Source organism: Trachymyrmex septentrionalis, unplaced genomic scaffold (genome assembly GCF_001594115.1).
Source record: "Trachymyrmex septentrionalis isolate Tsep2-gDNA-1 unplaced genomic scaffold, Tsep1.0 scaffold8, whole genome shotgun sequence".
Lineage (NCBI taxonomy): Eukaryota > Metazoa > Arthropoda > Insecta > Hymenoptera > Formicidae > Trachymyrmex > Trachymyrmex septentrionalis.
Genome location: NW_017305987.1, coordinates 3,088,219 through 3,105,186, shown reverse-complemented (window position 1 = coordinate 3,105,186; position 16,968 = coordinate 3,088,219). Strand labels below are relative to the sequence as shown.

General features: G+C 36.2%; 4 protein-coding genes across 6 annotated transcripts in view; 2 read left to right on the top strand and 2 right to left on the bottom strand.

Annotated features, from left to right (window-relative positions):
• Nucleotides 1-14: 14 nt before the first annotated feature.
• Nucleotides 15-6,145, bottom strand: LOC108754589 (zinc finger protein 62 homolog). 2 transcript variants are annotated; one of them, XM_018497033.1, is made up of 3 exons: nucleotides 6,047-6,145; nucleotides 5,461-5,627; nucleotides 15-3,409 (listed from the first exon to the last, which is right to left on the bottom strand). In XM_018497033.1, exons 2-3 carry the CDS (start codon nucleotides 5,608-5,610, stop codon nucleotides 1,043-1,045), a joined length of 2,517 nt encoding a protein of 838 aa, XP_018352535.1. In that variant the 5' UTR covers nucleotides 5,611-5,627; nucleotides 6,047-6,145; the 3' UTR covers nucleotides 15-1,042. The 2 variants fall into 2 exon arrangements, with proteins under 2 accessions (XP_018352535.1, XP_018352536.1); XM_018497034.1 differs by lacking the exon at nucleotides 6,047-6,145 and having other exon boundaries at nucleotides 5,447-5,530.
• A 797-nt stretch (nucleotides 6,146-6,942) lies between these two features.
• Nucleotides 6,943-9,204, top strand: LOC108754414 (dolichyl-diphosphooligosaccharide--protein glycosyltransferase subunit 1). Its single transcript, XM_018496668.1, has one exon. The coding sequence runs from the start codon at nucleotides 7,090-7,092 to the stop codon at nucleotides 8,923-8,925; it is 1,836 nt and encodes a 611-aa protein (XP_018352170.1). The 5' UTR covers nucleotides 6,943-7,089; the 3' UTR covers nucleotides 8,926-9,204.
• Nucleotides 9,205-10,216: 1,012 nt separating this feature from the next.
• LOC108754535 (putative deoxyribonuclease TATDN1) lies at nucleotides 10,217-13,838 on the top strand. The gene is made up of 5 exons (XM_018496929.1): nucleotides 10,217-10,594; nucleotides 11,405-11,584; nucleotides 12,103-12,496; nucleotides 12,958-13,161; nucleotides 13,684-13,838. The coding sequence occupies exons 1-5, from the start codon at nucleotides 10,555-10,557 to the stop codon at nucleotides 13,787-13,789; spliced, it is 924 nt and encodes a 307-aa protein (XP_018352431.1). The 5' UTR covers nucleotides 10,217-10,554; the 3' UTR covers nucleotides 13,790-13,838.
• A 74-nt stretch (nucleotides 13,839-13,912) lies between these two features.
• The window catches only part of LOC108754534 (transmembrane protein 214-A), an 11,772-nt gene continuing 8,716 nt past the window's right edge, over nucleotides 13,913-16,968 (bottom strand). For both annotated transcript variants that reach the window (XM_018496927.1, XM_018496928.1), the window contains exons 6-9: nucleotides 16,771-16,894; nucleotides 15,211-15,473; nucleotides 14,965-15,116; nucleotides 13,913-14,887 (exon numbers count right to left, since the gene is read on the bottom strand). In XM_018496927.1, the coding sequence (XP_018352429.1) occupies nucleotides 14,761-14,887; nucleotides 14,965-15,116; nucleotides 15,211-15,473; nucleotides 16,771-16,894 (666 nt within the window). In that variant the 3' untranslated portion in view covers nucleotides 13,913-14,760. The remainder of the gene's footprint in view (nucleotides 14,888-14,964; nucleotides 15,117-15,210; nucleotides 15,474-16,770; nucleotides 16,895-16,968) is intronic.

Sequence of the window (16,968 nt, the reverse complement as noted above, 5' to 3'; positions counted from 1 at the left end):
AGGCCATCGATACTTAGCAATTATATGACGAATTCGTTCAGATTGCTGTCAATTTCTTCATCTCCAATGCATCGTCTGATGCTTCAAAGATCGAAGTGATCTCGGAGAGATCCTGATTGTCTAAGTGATAGTGTTGGAGTCAGATTGACTTTCCTCTTGTACGACGATGACCTGCGAAGGCTTCTCCATCTCTGGATCTAATTGATTTCCTAGGCGATATCGATCTCCACCGCCGAATCAGTCTTTCATTTCGTGTATGATGACGCTGCGATACCGGAATTTGCGTGAGATTGTTCAGAACCGACTTCTGTGATCTCTTTTATACCGTTAACTCGGTTAATATGCATCTCAAATTGAACGAACTATATATTTGGTTCTTATTTAAAATGGCGAGTTTAAATACGAGGTAAGTATTTACAGTGCAGCATTAAGATTTTTTGATACCATTTGATACGCGTACCAACTTGATCTCATGATTCGGAAGTACCAGACCACAGCGCACTGAAGAATTCTCCAGCGTTTATATTGAGAATATCAAGTGATTTAGTACGCGTAGTACTACCAAGTACTACTTCGGTGTAAACTAGGCTTGTATCTTCACTACGTTGTCGATAGTATCGAAAATTTTATACAATTTTGGATTCACCTCCTTCAATTTTGATATATCGCTAGGCTTATAATAATAATAATCACGTAACACTTGTTTAAATAATTTGTTGCTCGAGATTATCGGAGATTTCTTTTTCGGAGATATATCACTTGATGTGATATTACTGCTGCTTATCGTCGTACTTTGGATTTTTTTCCAATATCTCTTCCTCTTTTTTTCACGGCAACTTATTCCGTCTCTCTTTTTTTCTTACTTGAGTCAAATTTCTCTTTGTCGCTTCTGTGTCATCGTTGTACTCCCGCTCCTACTCGTATATGTTTTTTCCGTTTCACAAATACTCACTTGAATGATAGCTGCTGTTCATCTTCAGACTCGTCATGTAGCTCTGATAATATTTCGTCAATCGCCATCCTGCTATATTTCTTCTGCTTCTTAATTTTCAATATCTACTATTTCCGCTACATCTCCAATTGCTTCAGCTTCTACATAAATTATTTCCTGATTCTGACCCAGAGTGATCAATTGCTTCTTTTCCAAAGCATCCGAACTTTCTGGTGTATCGTTGCTGGTTGACGCTGAAGTCGTTACCTCGAACTTTTCATTCGTATCTTCTGTTTTCTGACGTTGTTTCGTGGATTGCAATAGCGCTTGTACCATATTCTGATTTTTGTCGAGCGGTAGCTGCCTTACTACTCGCTTCACTACATTGCCAGTCGATAGTTTTGCCAGTTCTGTGGAATCTATCGTGGTTCCATCTGGATTCATGATAACTTCATGGACAACATCATTCTTTCGGATAATTCTACTGACAATCACTCGCTTGATCTTACGCGAACCGAGAGTACCGCTCAGAGAAGAATCTCCATCCTTGATACTAGATGTACTAGCTGATGTTTCTTTGTTACTTCCTCCTGTCGGTTTCCTCACCACAATTCTTTTAATCCTTTTAACTGTGATAGTGTTCGGAGTGGATGTTAAGGTCTCTGATTTATCGTTGTCCTTACTATTTTCTTGAGAAGAGCTGTGGACTCTCATCACAGGTGTTAGAGATTCCTTAGACTGATCTTGGCCGTTCTGTTGGTCCTTCAACAAAGTTTTCTGTTTTTTGGATACTGAGGTGACGATCTTTTGCACTTGTAACTCAGTGTCATCCACATAGCCGCTTTTGGGAGTCTCTTCGGTTTGCGATGACGTGAGGCCTTTCGAGCTGCTCTGAGAAGGAGAATCGATTGAACTAGTTTGCTTCGTACTCTTGAATATTGCTTTCTGCTCTTGAATATCGTGTATATCGATGGGTGGGAATGTCGTGATTTTGACCATGCTACCATTTCTGCTACGTACATACATCACATTGGGTTCTTCCTTTTCTTGTTTCTCGGAATTCTCTTTCTTGTCTTCTCTAGTCTGCTCTTTTTTCTTCTCGTTCTCCGAGAGCATCGACGGCTTTGGTAACTTCTTCACAACGTACCCTGGCGATTCGTCATCATCGTTTCTATTAGAATGCTGATCTTTTTCTTTTTCTTTCCTCTCATTAGACTTTAGTTTAAGATTTTTTTTAGTATTGGGCTGTAAACTGTCTGGGTCTATTTTCTCACCCGCTTCGATGTGTTGCTTGATGTGAATGACATAGTCGGCGCGATTACGACAAGATTCTTGACAGATATCGCAGGTGAGGCCCATGTATGTACGTTTCGCGTGCGTCAACTGATTTACCTTTAAGCTCTTCTTGCCGTTCTTGTATACACGGCGCTTCTCCTTTGAATGGGACATACGCATGTGTCTAGTCAAATGATGTGATAACAGAAATGTGCGAGGACACAATTTACACATATATGGTCGAGGACCAGCATGGGTAATCAGATGCCGGGCTAGCTTTGTACAAGTACGGAAAGTCTCTTTACAGTAATCACATACGAATTTTTCATCCTTATTATTATGTAGCGTCTCGTGCCGTTGCAGACCCTGTTTGTATAGGAAACGCTTCTTGCAAATGTTACACTGGAACGGCTTCTCTTTTTTGTGTGCCGAATTCTTGTGCTCTTCAAGTTCCTCTGTAGTGAAAAATTCATCGTCGCAATGGGAACAGATGTAGTGCGGCTCATCTTTGTGTACTTTCTTGTGACGTTGCAGCGAAGTCAGCCGCGAGAATTGCTTCTGGCAGATCGAGCACGAATACGGCTTCTCCTGCAAATGTATACTCAAGTGCTTGACCAGATCGTGTTTGTTGAAAAAGTTTTTCTCGCACTCGTTGCATTTGTAATTGCGAGCGCGAACATGAATGCGTTGAACATGCAGCAGCAGAGCCTGACGTAATGCGAACGTACGTTCACATTGATCGCATGCGTGTACTTTGACCTCTGCTAGCTCGTGTTCTCCGTTTTCTTTAATGTTACTCGCTTCCTGATTACTCTCACTGTCTCTGTTCTGCTCGTTCTCTGTTTTCTCGTAAAGATGCTGTTCGCTGATATTCTGATTTTCATTTTGTGATTCTCTTTCCCTCCCTTTCTCCCTTCTTCTGGTCTCTCGTCTCTCTCTTATATTTCTGCTATCATCATTAGAGATGCGTTGCTTTTTCAAAATTTCGTTCTGCGATCTAGATTCGGCTGGTCTCTTCTTGTCGTTCTCCGTCAATGGATTGATACGGATGGGCGGGAAGGGTTTCGGCAATTTTCCAGACAGAAGGCAATCTCTTAATGCCTCGTCGGCCTTCTTGCATTGCAACTTGAATTTATAAAAGTGATCCAAATTCCAGCGGCACGTGTTACAGATCACTTGCGGCATCTCATCTTCGGTATAGACCTATTAAGAAACAAAATGGTTCATTAGGAACAAGCCTACTGACAATCTGGAAAAGTCTCTTCTGAGTGTTGGACGTTCACTCTTGAAAAATATTGTATATGAAAATACTTAAAAAAATTTATAATTACAGTGATCATACGTCCTTTATTGTAAAAGACAGTCCTTTATTTCAGATAGCTGTTTTTTTAGATTTATTTAATTTTTCAAAATTCAATTTTATCATTCATTTTAATAATATTACAGGAAATTTCGTTCTACTTAGACATCTCCAATGATTAATAAGAAAGAATAAAATAAACTTTCTCTTATTTAAACCGTTTATCTAAAATAAACCATCATGCTCAAAAGTTCTAGCTCCAGATGAAAAACTCCGAAGAGAAAGAAATCAGGTGATGCAAATTAAACATCCTTTCTCGGCGGAATCGCGACGTCATGATCGACCAACAATATCACTGCTTATACTAATGATCGTTAGAGGCTTTTTACAATAAGTCATTATCTAAACTTTAAAGCTTAAGTTATAAGAAATTGACCCATCATAATCGATTATTTTTCGTACATTCGACTGTGATTGATCAATTTCTTATGACTTAAGACTTAAAACTTAGATAATAACTTATTGTAGTAAGCTCATTAAGGCTGCTTTGTATAGACTTTGCATAAGACTTGAAGCATAAGAATCAACTAGAATATGAAATGAAGGATTGATTGTTTCTCTTATGTCTTATGCGTTATGCAGCATTGTGCAAAAAGTTTGTGCTATGATTCTTACCTGTGAGGAGAATTCAGTGAGGCACCTCTGGTTAGTATCATTGGCTGCGTTCAGCAGAGAAAAAACTAATCAGTTAGCGCTTAGTGATTCTTTAATATGATTGGTTCTTACACTTAAATCCAACAAAGAACTAAAGACAAGAACCAATCATATTAAAGAATCACTAAGCACTAACTGATTAGTTTTCTCTGCTGAACGCAGCCATTGACTGCTTGGTAAGAGTATCATTCAAAGACATAGAGCACGGATTACGCCATCCCTATCTAAATAGTATATCTAATGTGATCAACAAAAATGAAAAAGAGCATGAAGACAGACAATCTTTCTTTCTTTCTAATATTATACCATTGAATAGAAAATGATAGAAACTAGCCGTCTTTGCATTCTATCTCTCACATTTTTATAAATCAAGTGTAAATACAAATTGCACAATCCATGCTCTGTAGATGGTATTCATAGTTCATTCTTATTTTAAGATTGTCTTAAGTAATGTCATAAGATGCTAATACAATCCTTTCGATTAATATTCATAGTCGGTTCTAATTTTAAATAATGTCTCAAGATATCAATATTTTTCATTAGTAGCATTAGTGTGTACTCAGTGCACTTTAAAATCATTGTACATAAATCAACATAAAGATGTATGTAAGTTCATGTTTGACCTATCTTTCTTTTCATTTGTATTTACATATCCAAGCAAGAAAAATCATATTAAAGATGATTGTTTAATAAAAATATAGAAACAAATTAAATCGCGAAATATTCACTACATTTTATTGTGCTATTTGATAAAATACACATTGAGCATATTTTATGAATTGAGATATCTCTTACATTTAGATTAGAATATTATACAGCTTTAATGTACACTAAATGCGCACTAGTTCTGCCTAATAAAAAACGCAATAATACTGAGACATATATCTGTAACTTAGAGAATAGTATACAGATATAAGACAGTCTAAAGACATCATCAAGATGTATTTCAGACATCATGTTATAAAGATGTCTGAAAACTTAAAACATCAAGATGCTTTATATCCTCTTTTGAACATGTATGCTACATGAACAACTTAAGACAATCGTAAATATAAGATCCAATTATAAATACTGGCCTCTGATTGACTTATGACATCTTAAGACTGTACCTAAAACAATCTCAAATATATTTGATATATTCTTACAAGAATAATTATAAGAATCTTATAAAAATTGACTATGAATATCAGTCTGTCTTTGGTATTGTTAGCGGCAGAGCCACTCACCTCTCAAGTCTCACCTCGATAGCAACGCAGGACATAATCTGCAACTGAAGCGGTAGCTGGACTGACTTGTGGTTGCGCTCGTAGATGGAGTTCAGAGGTTCCGAATCCGATAAGCAGAATCGACAGATGCGCCGAAAGTGCAACGGTGGCGGATTACTCTCCATGATTGCGTTCCGTTATTCTGTAAATATTTAAAATCTGTATATATGTTATACATGTAACTATAGATTTTCCAAAGTGTATTTTCTATATGTCAGGGTTTGGACGAAGTGTGACGTCACACACAGAGATTGTCTCGTGAAATGGAACGATTCGATGAACGTTTCTGCATATACATGACATAGAAGTAAGTAATACTAAACTCAGATATAAAACTTCTAACATAGTATATTCTTTGTTTATATTTAAACACAAAACTGACAGAACATAAACATAACCTGCAACGCAACTCTACATATATTTGATCGTCGCGCTTTATTATACCATATCGTTCTGCGCATGCGAGACATTTTTCATCGAAGTTCCGAAGAAAAGTTGTCGTTCGGACGTTAATACGGAATGCATCCTTATGAGTACTCGCAGTAATTTAACGGAACGCACCTCAACTCTAACGATGTTTCTTTTCGTTTTTTTTCTACTGCTTTGCCTTTTTTTCCTCGGTAGTGCGTGCCGATACTTTTTATCCTTCGGATTCACGGATGTTCATTCACCCACTATAGCTGCGTTCGGAAACTTCACCCGGGTGCCCCTGTATCATCTTATCCTTGTCACCCTTTAACAATGGGTGAGCAATCAGCAATGCTATTCTCTAACGACACTGTCGATATCATTATGTGACGCGTTGCGCAGTATTTTTACCATATAAAATATCTCCGCAACGATATTATGTTCGCTTTGAAGTTCACAACGTTTTAAGCGTTGTTTCATCATTGTTGTTTAGCAAATATTAAACAAGGATACTTGATGCTCACAAGCGCTGTGAGTGACAAAGCGAACGCAGCCGGCAACGATACCAACACTGGCCGCGATCCGATTCACGCTCACAACGCTTAAAAATCATTTCATCCTTGTTGTTTCAAATGTTAAATTAAGACAAACGATGCTAATTTTTACCTTATTTCAAAATACACAGTCGAGCCCCTGAAGTACGACCTAGTGAGCACTCGGTGAACTTTTGTATCTGTTTGGTTTATATTTTTAGTTCCAACAGAATATGCCAATCAGATGCAAGAGCTCAATGAGCTTAGTGAGCGGTTGTGCTTCTGGATGCATTCATTCAGTACTACATCACTCACTGGAGCGCTCAGTGAGCTCTTGCATCTAATTGGCATATTCCATTAGATCCTAAAATATAGATCAATCAAATGATTGAATTCAAACCGGACGTTCTATTTGTGTTGTAAACGTGAACGTATGTTCTCGCAATGATGCGTTGCCGGCCGCATCGTTATATATTGACATGCGCGCAACTAGCCGGCGCCATAGACGAACGCCACGTATTTTGTTATGTGCTAACCGTGTCGCCGCGTACCGGCGAGTGCGCAACGTACAAGGAGAAGGACGTTTATCGTGCCGTTTCGTTAGTTCGTTCCATCAGGAGACAGAATTATAGAAATTCCTAACGATTCGGAGTCTCATCGACAATGTCTCGCGTTCACGCGGGTGCGCTAATCTGCGCTCTCGCGTTCTATCTGGGAGTATACAGTGGTTGCACCGCGGCCAACCTGGACGGGGTCGTGGATCCGAACTTGACCATCAGGAGCGTCGAGCGACACATCGACCTGCAGTCCCAGCTAACTAAAATCACCACTCGAGTGGTGATGGAAAACAAGCAAACCAAGGAAGACCGCGTCCGGAATTTCCTCTTCTGCCTCGACGACGCTCAGAGCAGATTCATCAGTTACATAGCGGCACGTGTGGAGCCCGATAAATTGGAGTTGAAGGTGAAGGAGATCAAGGTGCCAGCGTATAGCGATCGAGTCTTCTACTCCGTTGATCTCGGTAACCATCTGACGGCTCGGCGCTCTCTCACCATTGAACTGGAGACGGTATTCACGCACGAGCTGGTGCCACATCCCAAGCAGATCACCCAACAGGAGAAGCAACTTGTCAGGTACACGGGCAATGTGTACGCCTGCTTGCCCTATCCTGTTACCAAGCAGACCACCTACGTGGCACTGCCCACTCGCAATCTCGAGAGCTACACCAAGATCAAGCCTGTCTCCCAAACTGGCTCGATGTTGGCTTATGGTCCATATGAGTCTCAACCGCCATTCTCCTATGAGGAGATGACTGTACACTTCGAGAACAATAATAAATTCCTTACGGTAACGAGGCTCGAGAGGGTCCTCGAGATCTCTCACTGGGGTAACATAGCTGTCGAGGAGCATATTGATCTGTTACATACCGGAGCGTTGCTAAAAGGCTCCTTCTCACGTTACGAGTACGCCCGGGAATCCAAATCTGGACAAGCGAGTATCCAAAGTTTCGATACTATCCTGCCGGCAGCTGCTTCTGACATTTATTACAGAGACGAGATCGGTAACATCTCCACGTCGCACACCCGCATCAAGAAGGATTCAGTGGAGCTGAATCTACGGCCGAGATTCCCATTGTTCGGTGGCTGGAAGACTCGTTACACAATTGGCTACAATGTACCCAGCTACGAGTACCTCTTTCATTCCGGGGACGAGTTCGCCTTGGAGATGAGACTATTGGATCACATCTTCGACGACATGGTAGTGGACGAGATGGTTCTGAAGATCATTCTGCCGGAGGGTGCAAGGAACATAAAGTTGGAGCTGCCTTATCCCGTGACCCGCCTGCCAGATTCCCTGCATTATACATATCTGGATGTCACTGGGCGTCCGGTGATATCTGTGACTAAAAATAATCTGGTGGAGAATCATATTCAGAGTTTCAGGCTCAAGTATACGTTCCCGCGTCTGTTGATGCTGCAGGAACCGCTGATGATAGTGCTGGCGCTGTGGTTGATGTTCCTGGCGGTCATAGTATACGTGAGATGTGACTTCTCCATCGATAAGGACGAAGTGTCGGAGAGCAAGCTGAGGATCGCCGGTCAGTGTGAGAAAGTTCTCGCTGCTCAGGACCGTAGGATCGCGACTTACTATAATCTGGAGGAGCAGCTGTCATATCTGAAGGTGTCTAAGGACACCAACAGTTTCCAGTCTGCAATAAAGGGTATCAATCAGGAATACAAGGCGGCAAACAACGCACTTAACGAGATCGCGCAGAAGATAAAGGGAGAGTCTACCGACGTGTATGATCGCATCCAGGAGTTACAAAAATGCGATCGTTATCTGAAGGAGATTTACGGCCAACTGCAGGCATTGTACTTGGAGAAACTGATCCCGGGCAAGATCAGTCGGCAGCAATTTATCGACATGGAGACGACGATCTCCAGGAAAAAGGAGGACTGCATTGAGAAGATTAACACGATCATCAAATCGCTCCGGTAATCGTGTTTCGCGAACGAACTCTAGAACTTCGAGAGCAACGATGGTGCATTTGCAATACAGTAATGCCTCGCATCTGTTAATATTCCATTCGCGAGTATGATTGAGAAAGAATTCCATACATTCACAAGCGCATCGAGTCAAGAGGAAACTCTTATTTACGTAGATTAAGATTTATAACAAATACATATATATATATATATATATAGAAACATAAAAACGAAATGTTTCGTTGTATCTTGTCTGTTATATCATCAAAAAGCGTATCTAATAAAAAAAACTTGTAAAAAGTAGGCAACACCTATCATTATATATCTGTGTGTGTAACAATATTTCTCATTAATAAGAAAGATAATAAGGCTCAAATGGAATCCAGCAATTGTTTGGATTTTCAAAAACTTGAAAACATTTCTGGTAGCCTGCAACATATCTAATGGAATTACAGTTTATATGTATATAAGTAACTGTTGAAAATTGTTCTCTGAATTTTTTATGTAATTGTTCAGAATTTTAATGTAAATTTTGGATTTTTTTAAATTTCTAAACATGATTTTCTAACCATTAGAAATTTTCTTAGACTTTTTTACAATACAAATTGTAACATTTTTCAGAAGTGTCTATATCTTCCAAAATTCTTCATGTATGAATTCTCCGAAGTATTCTAAGATTTCTCATTTTTATAATTTATAAAATAATTTTATAAAATTTGAAAAAGTAATTTTTCAGAAGTTATAGAATAAATTTCAGAATTTATATAATGTAGAGAAGAAAAGATGTAGATTTTTTCCGCATTCTTGAGAAGTATTTCAATTTGTATAAAAAATTTGAAAAATTTCTGAAAAGTTGAAAAATAATTCAAAAATGTTTTGAAACTTCTGAAATTTTTTTACATAAAAAAATTCTAAAAAAATAAAGAATATTCCAAATTCATATGTAATAAAAAATTCTAAAAAAAAATTAACTTTTGTCAGTATTTCTGAAAACGTTCAAATTCATATAAAAATTCGAAAAAAATTTTCACTAAGGTGACAATATTAAGCTGTTTAAGATTTGAACACACACACACACACACACACACACACATTAAGAAGCTTGACATGTGTCAATATTTACTTGGTGTCTTCCTTTTCTTATTGGAGATAGAAAAAGAAAGACAATACAAAAATGAATATACATCGAACCAAGGGAGCTCAGAATTACAAATATATATAACTATATATTATTATAATCATATAATTATAATATTACATTACGGAAAAGAGAATACTGCAGAGGTGAAAATTTCATGCAGCTATAGTATTTTCAATTGGACTTCAAAACCCCCCTCTAATTTTTTTAATTGCGTACGCGTGTCTGTATTTTTATTTTTAAACATATCAAAGATCAGGATTCAGTAGTTAGGTCGGTAGTTGCTATCAGTTGCTATACAGGCTGATCGATGACGCGCGGAAGCAAGGATAGCGTCGGGACGATCACTACTGCGCATGAAAGCGTAACGTCAGTCCTTCATTGGACTCCATCCATGTGTCGATTCAGCCGGTTGAAACGGTGGACACCTGCTAACCTCAGCTAACCTCTCCGTCTACCCTCGACCGGACATCCGGACGAACAATCTCCGCCTGGGAACGTTCCATGCTTGCAGCTAGAATGTCCAATTTACGGAAATTTATAGGTAAACCCGACTATCCTTCGTTCTTGCTCAGCACCATATCGTTTCCGCCGTTTGTTTCGCGATATAAAGGTTATAGTAAGAGGCGGGACTAATCTCTTTAACTCAACAAAATCCCTTCCCTTCGTCTTGATTCAGATTTTTATACCCTCCCGATTGTCCTTTCCAGGAGACGCTTCCGGATTCCTTCGTGGAGTTCTCAAATGCCTTGAGAGACACATTAGATATATTTCAGCATCATATGCAATTCTAAGTGTATCAATAATAATACTTTGTTGGTATATAAAGTAAAGTCTGTAAACATTTAACATAAAGCATTTTCAAGATGACCTATGATGAATTCAATCACTCACACTATACTGGATCATTGCATATTAAAAATTGTTTTATATAAAATATCTTAATATTTATGCAGTGATACAATATAATCAACTGACAATTAAATGATACATATATATATGTTGTTAATTAATGTGACAATATTATTAGTAGATAGTTAATCCTTTAAAATATTTATATACTTTTACATTTAATTTTGCTAATTTCATGTAAAGCCGCTTTTAGTATGCACTGATCTAGCATAGTGCATGCAAGTGACTGAATTCGCTAGAGTAACACAGTCAACTATGTCATCCTTGATATTAACATTTAATTGGCAGATAACAAGGATTTAATGATTCATTGTACTACATTATGTCAAGTATATCTCTTGAATATATAAAAAACATATATTCAGAACATCTTGTATATTTGCCTTGAGCAATTTCATATTAAGAAAGTCCAGCGTTTTCCATTGTACTTCAATTGTCATAGATATCGGAGCCAATTTAACAGATTCCATGTACCAAGGAGTCTATCATGGATCTCAGAAGCATCAGCCAGATTTGGATAAAGTTCTAGAGCGAAGTTGGAAGAATAATCTCTCGAAAATCATCATTACAGCTGGCAATGTAGAAGAAAGCAAGAAAGCTCTTGAAATAGCAAGAACCGATGGCAAGTGTATCCTTAAATACGTGAGAAGTTGTATTAATAAATCTTTCCGTGTCCTCAAATTAATATATTTTAATTGTAGATCTCTTGCTTTTAATTTTAATTTTTCACTTACACACTAAATTAATGCATATTAAAAACTATTATACATGAAATTAAGTTAACATAGTTAACTAACAAAGTTGATTATATTATGTCACTGTATTTAGATGTTTTATATAAAACAGCTTTTAATATGCTATTCTGTGTACTGCAAACGATAATTTATGATTAATCCCATATAGGAATATACATACTTTTTTTTGTGATGCTAAAGAAACATGAATTCTTGTTAATTTTCGAAATTAAAATTTTTCAATTATATAAAAAAAATGCAATAATTGAACTTGATATATAGTAAATGTATACTTATAACACTATTTAAAAATTAGAAAAATGTCATAGAACCCATATGTTTGAATCACGAGTTAAGTTTATTTTTGAGAACAAATGACTGATCGTCATCAATCAACAAATTGCAGACAGACTGTATTCGACGATTGGTTGTCATCCGACCCGTTGCAATGAATTCGAGGAGAGTGGCAATCCAGAAGAATACCTCAAATCATTATCGGATCTGGCGCTGAATAACAAGGACAAAGTCGTCGCTATCGGTGAGATGGGCTTGGACTATGATAGGCTGAATTTTTGCCCCAAGGAGACTCAAAAGAAGTACTTTGAGCTACAATTGTCATTGTGCTCTACGTTAAAGCTACCAATGTTTCTGCACTGCCGCAACGCTAGTGACGATTTTGTGCGAATTCTAAGAAAACATAAAAACGAATTGACGCCGGGTGTTGTGCACTCCTTCGACGGTAACCCGGAGGATGCAAATTCCATACTACAATTAGGCTTGTACATCGGCGTTAATGGATGGTAAGATTGATGATGTTCGGTCATTACACTGATTAGCACACATTATATGCTGCTTTATATAAAATATCCAAACGCAGTGGCATAATTAAATGAAATAATACATGTATTTTGTTAAATAACGTGATAATATCATTGTTATAGACATTCATATCTATTTTCATCAATTAATTTTTTTAGTCTCGCTTCAACTTACTATTCATCTTTTTTCAGTTCTAAAAATTAGACAAAGATGGAGAGTAAATTGAACCGAGAGATTAAAGTTAATTTACATTGAAACGGGCATTAAAAATATTTATGTTTTTACATTTAACTTTGTTAATTTCGTATAGCAGCTTTTAGTTCCATGCATTAATTTAGTGTAATGGAAGTGACCGAATTCATTATGAATATGTGAGATTCTCGCAAAAGTTAAAAGAGAAAAGGAGGACAATCCAATAATCTCATTTTGTTTCGCGTTTCAGCTCGTTGAAGACAGAGGAAAATCTTTTCGCGATCACTACCATTCCCTCGGACAGGCTCATGATAGAGACTGATTGTCCATGGTGCGAGATCAGGCCGACGCATGCATCCGCGAACGACGTTATCACGCACTTTCCATCTGTGAAGAAAGAAAAGTGGCAAGCGGATCAGATGGTTAAAGGACGGAACGAACCTTGTACGATAGTGTTAGTATACTTTTCTTTCTGCAGATCGTAAAATGAGAATTATATACGATATTTGTTTAAAATTAAACATTAAATTTTTTTGCAATATTTTTAATCCTCCGGAGCTGACACCAAAATTTTTAATACACTCACACTGGGTCTGTAAAATCCATTTAATTTATAAGTCTGTTCTTTTTTTAGCTAAAGTTCTTACACATTTCACAGTTCTTCATCTTTCTTCCTTTTTTTTCCACGTTGGAGAGAAAAAGAGAAAAGATGAACGTGCAAGAAGTTCAGTTAAAAAGAACAGGCCTCATGTTAAAAAGGCACTTTCAAGGAACAAAGTGATAAAAAATGAAAATTAAGTATATTTTAATAGAAATAATCGAAACTTGCAGATGTAATATAAAGAAAATTGAATTGACATTTTTAATAGATTTTGAGTGGATTTAATGAATTTACTGTCAACTCTGAAGGGATATAATTGCATGGGTCAAATAGAGGATTAAACGGTGCGTATGATATGATCTTAATTAATTGCAGTCAAATATTGGAAGTTCTAGCGCGGATCAGAGATGAAGAAGAGGAATACCTGTGCAATCAAATCTACAAGAATACAATGAAGCTCTTCTTCCCGTATGAATTATAGTATGCGAGTATTCGATGCTACAAAAATACAAGCAAACTTAAAGTGCGTTGACGGAATACGCATTTTCATGGAAGTAATCAGGGATAAAAGCTGTGAACGTGCACGCAAAACAGAGTGAAGAAATTTAAAAGAAAAGGCACGCTGCTGAAACTTTATTGAAGGGGGGAAATAAGACAACTCATTTTTACATACGTGGCTTTATGGAAGTGACTGTCACTATCCACACACAGATCTCTCTTCCCATGTAAAACTTTAATATATTCTTGTTAAAATTATATTATCATATCTCATATTCATCTATTGCATTTCATCGCTATTATTACCATCATTTCATTATTATTATTATATTATATTACGATATTTATTAATATATATATACTATTCTGCTATTCCTAAAAATATCACCGTTGTTGTTGTTATTATTCTGACCCATTTTTCCGACATGATTTTTTTCTTAAATTTTTTTTTATTTGTAGTAGAGTCCTTCCTTTACTACATCTACAAGAAGAACTGTTACGAAAAAATTTTTATTCGATCGTTCAATGTAATCGAATGTAAATTTTCAATCAAAATCCTCAAAATTATAAATGAAAATACAAAATACTAAAGATCGCACTTTCGAACGATTTGCGTACAAAGATCTAATGTTCGGATATACATATATATTATTAGTTATAATAATAATTTTAAAGAAAATGACAGAAAAATATTTGTCTTAATAAAAAACGCCCGCAATTGTTCCGGTTTATTTAGAAGATCGCGAAATTTTCTTCGTCAAGACCAACCAAAGCAAGATATAGATTTTCTATTCGAGATATCACAGGTAAAATGGCTGACGCATTCGTGATCTTCGGAAAATATATATGTAACGTTTCCATGTCATAAATAATAAATGCGGAGAGTCGCGTGAAGAGGCGGAAATTTCGCCGTCAACGCAATAATTATTCATACAGTAAACCATTGGATTTTATTCATGGCACTTTGGAGAGAGTCTGCACTTTCTCGTACACCCAATCGTACGTTTGAGTGGCGTACGATTGCGTCGTGTCGAAAGCCCAAATGGCGTAATTGCGGAGATTATCTGGGCTAAGCTTGCCTCTGAAAAAAAAAAAGGGAAGGAAGGTCACGGTCAGATACCCGATTACAGCCTCTGCATAATGTATGAGCACACTTACACAAAAACGTTCTTCTCCAGCCACTGTATCGACGCGCTGGAATGTTCAATAACTTTCTCTCCAATCAGAATGAAGGAAACTTTCACAAACTCCAGTCCCTGAAGACTTCGGGATTTAATTTGCTCGAAGATCCCCGGAGCGTAATGTTCGATCTGTATAAAAGAAATAAAAATTGTTAAGAGATGTATTTTATGCGAAGGATTGTTCTCTGTATGAAAATATTTTTCAGATCTTCATTATACTTACTGTGTCAATAATTATAGGTACGTTCCTTTCAACATATGCCGCGACATTGTTATATAATTTAATTGAAACATTTCTTACTACAAGACAGACATCGCCAGCTAATTTAATGTACGGTGCACACAAGTCTACAACGGCTTTATAATATTCCGAGCTATCCTTAACTGCTTTATGTCCTGCAGACCAATAGAACTTTAGAGTAGTCCATGCCTTTTCTACATGTTTCAATATTCCGCTAGTTTTCAAGAACTTTCCAACTTGGGATGCTACAATATATAAAATGCGAATGTACCATAAAGTAAAAAAAACTCAATTTATATCACCAATTTGATTAGGAGAAAAATTAGACAGGCGAAGATATTAATGGGCGTGATGTTTATGACAGTAATGAATATATTGTTGGTGAACCATTACTAGTTCACGAGTTATGCCATTGAACACAAGGTACGATGATAAGATAATAACTCCCTGAACAACAATCTTATAGCAAATTTGGCCACTTGCCCTACACTAGAATGTGTATACTAAAAAGATGCTAATTAAAATTGATAATAAAGCTATATGAAATTAACAAAGTTAAATGTAGAAGCATAGAAATATTTTAAATGATTAATAATGATATTACTTTATTTAACAGAACATACATGTATTTCATTTTCAAAATTAATTATATTATGCCACTGCATTTAGATATTTTATAATACAGCACCTTTAATGTATACTAATCCAGTGTAGTAACAAATGATTGAATTCATTGCATTATGATGAAATATGGATAATAATTAACTCTTAGTATACATAATAGATTCATGTTTTGGGTTAATTTTTATTTCTGGCTATAATCAACAGCAACTATGCAACTGTTGTAAAATTTTTTAATATAATTAGTCTTGTCCTTAGCTTCTCACGCTGTTAAATTTAGTCAAATTATATCTGATTTATTTTTAATCATTGCTACTGCTTTTAATATGTCGTTATTTTAATCAAAACAATATAGTTTAATAATTTGACTCAAGAAAATAAATTAATTTTGATTCAAATTTAGTTTATTATTTATTGAGTGCATACATTAATATGAACTACAGTTGTCTATTTTGAAACTAAGCAATTCAATCACAGTAAGGGATTAATTTACATTTTGATACACATGGAAGTGAAAAATAATAAAATATTCAACTCAAGGGATGGATTATTATTGTTCTTTCGATAATTAATAAATATATAAATCAATCACATTAAAGAATCTCATAACAGTTATTTTTTTTTTAAATAGTCATTTTATAAGTGTATAAAATCAAGTGATTCTTATACACTTTAACATCTTTAGAAGCTATTTGTAAAATTGTGCATTAAATAAATTGTATACAAATGTAATAATTAATTATTTGCTCCAATATTAAAAAAAAAATGCATAGAAGCCAAATGACTAAAGGTTAAAATACGATACATAAATTTGAAAGAATTTAAGAAAACAAAATAATTAGAATGATAAAAATATATGAGATGAGATATGAGAAGCAAACAGATGATTAATACTTATTGCTGTTTCCAGAAAGTACTTACCTTCAAACGAGCCATGTTTCTGTGTGTCGTATGCTACGATAGCACCGATCAAAAACAATAAAAGGAGACTAGCAAATCTCCATGGAAAACCACGGCTGGAAGAGGTCATTTTCTTCAGTAGTGCCTGGAAGAACACAAACGATATTAAGATACACTTTCTCAGCAATGATTTTTTTTACTTCATCGCTTCTTCCAGAC

Bases quoted from the DNA above. Each gene is read 5' to 3' on its own strand.
- LOC108754589 (XM_018497033.1), bottom strand. From the start codon at position 5,610: ATGGAGAGTAATCCGCCACCGTTGCACTTTCGGCGCATCTGTCGATTC. The intron at 3,410-5,460 runs GTGAGACTTGAG...GTTTCTTAATAG, and splicing joins TGTCCTGCGTTGCTATCGAG to GTCTATACCGAAGATGAGAT.
- LOC108754414 (XM_018496668.1), top strand. From the start codon at position 7,090: ATGTCTCGCGTTCACGCGGGTGCGCTAATCTGCGCTCTCGCGTTCTAT.
- LOC108754535 (XM_018496929.1), top strand. From the start codon at position 10,555: ATGCTTGCAGCTAGAATGTCCAATTTACGGAAATTTATAG. The intron at 11,585-12,102 runs GCAAGTGTATCC...AACAAATTGCAG, and splicing joins TGAAATAGCAAGAACCGATG to ACAGACTGTATTCGACGATT. The intron at 12,497-12,957 runs GTAAGATTGATG...TTCGCGTTTCAG, and splicing joins TACATCGGCGTTAATGGATG to CTCGTTGAAGACAGAGGAAA.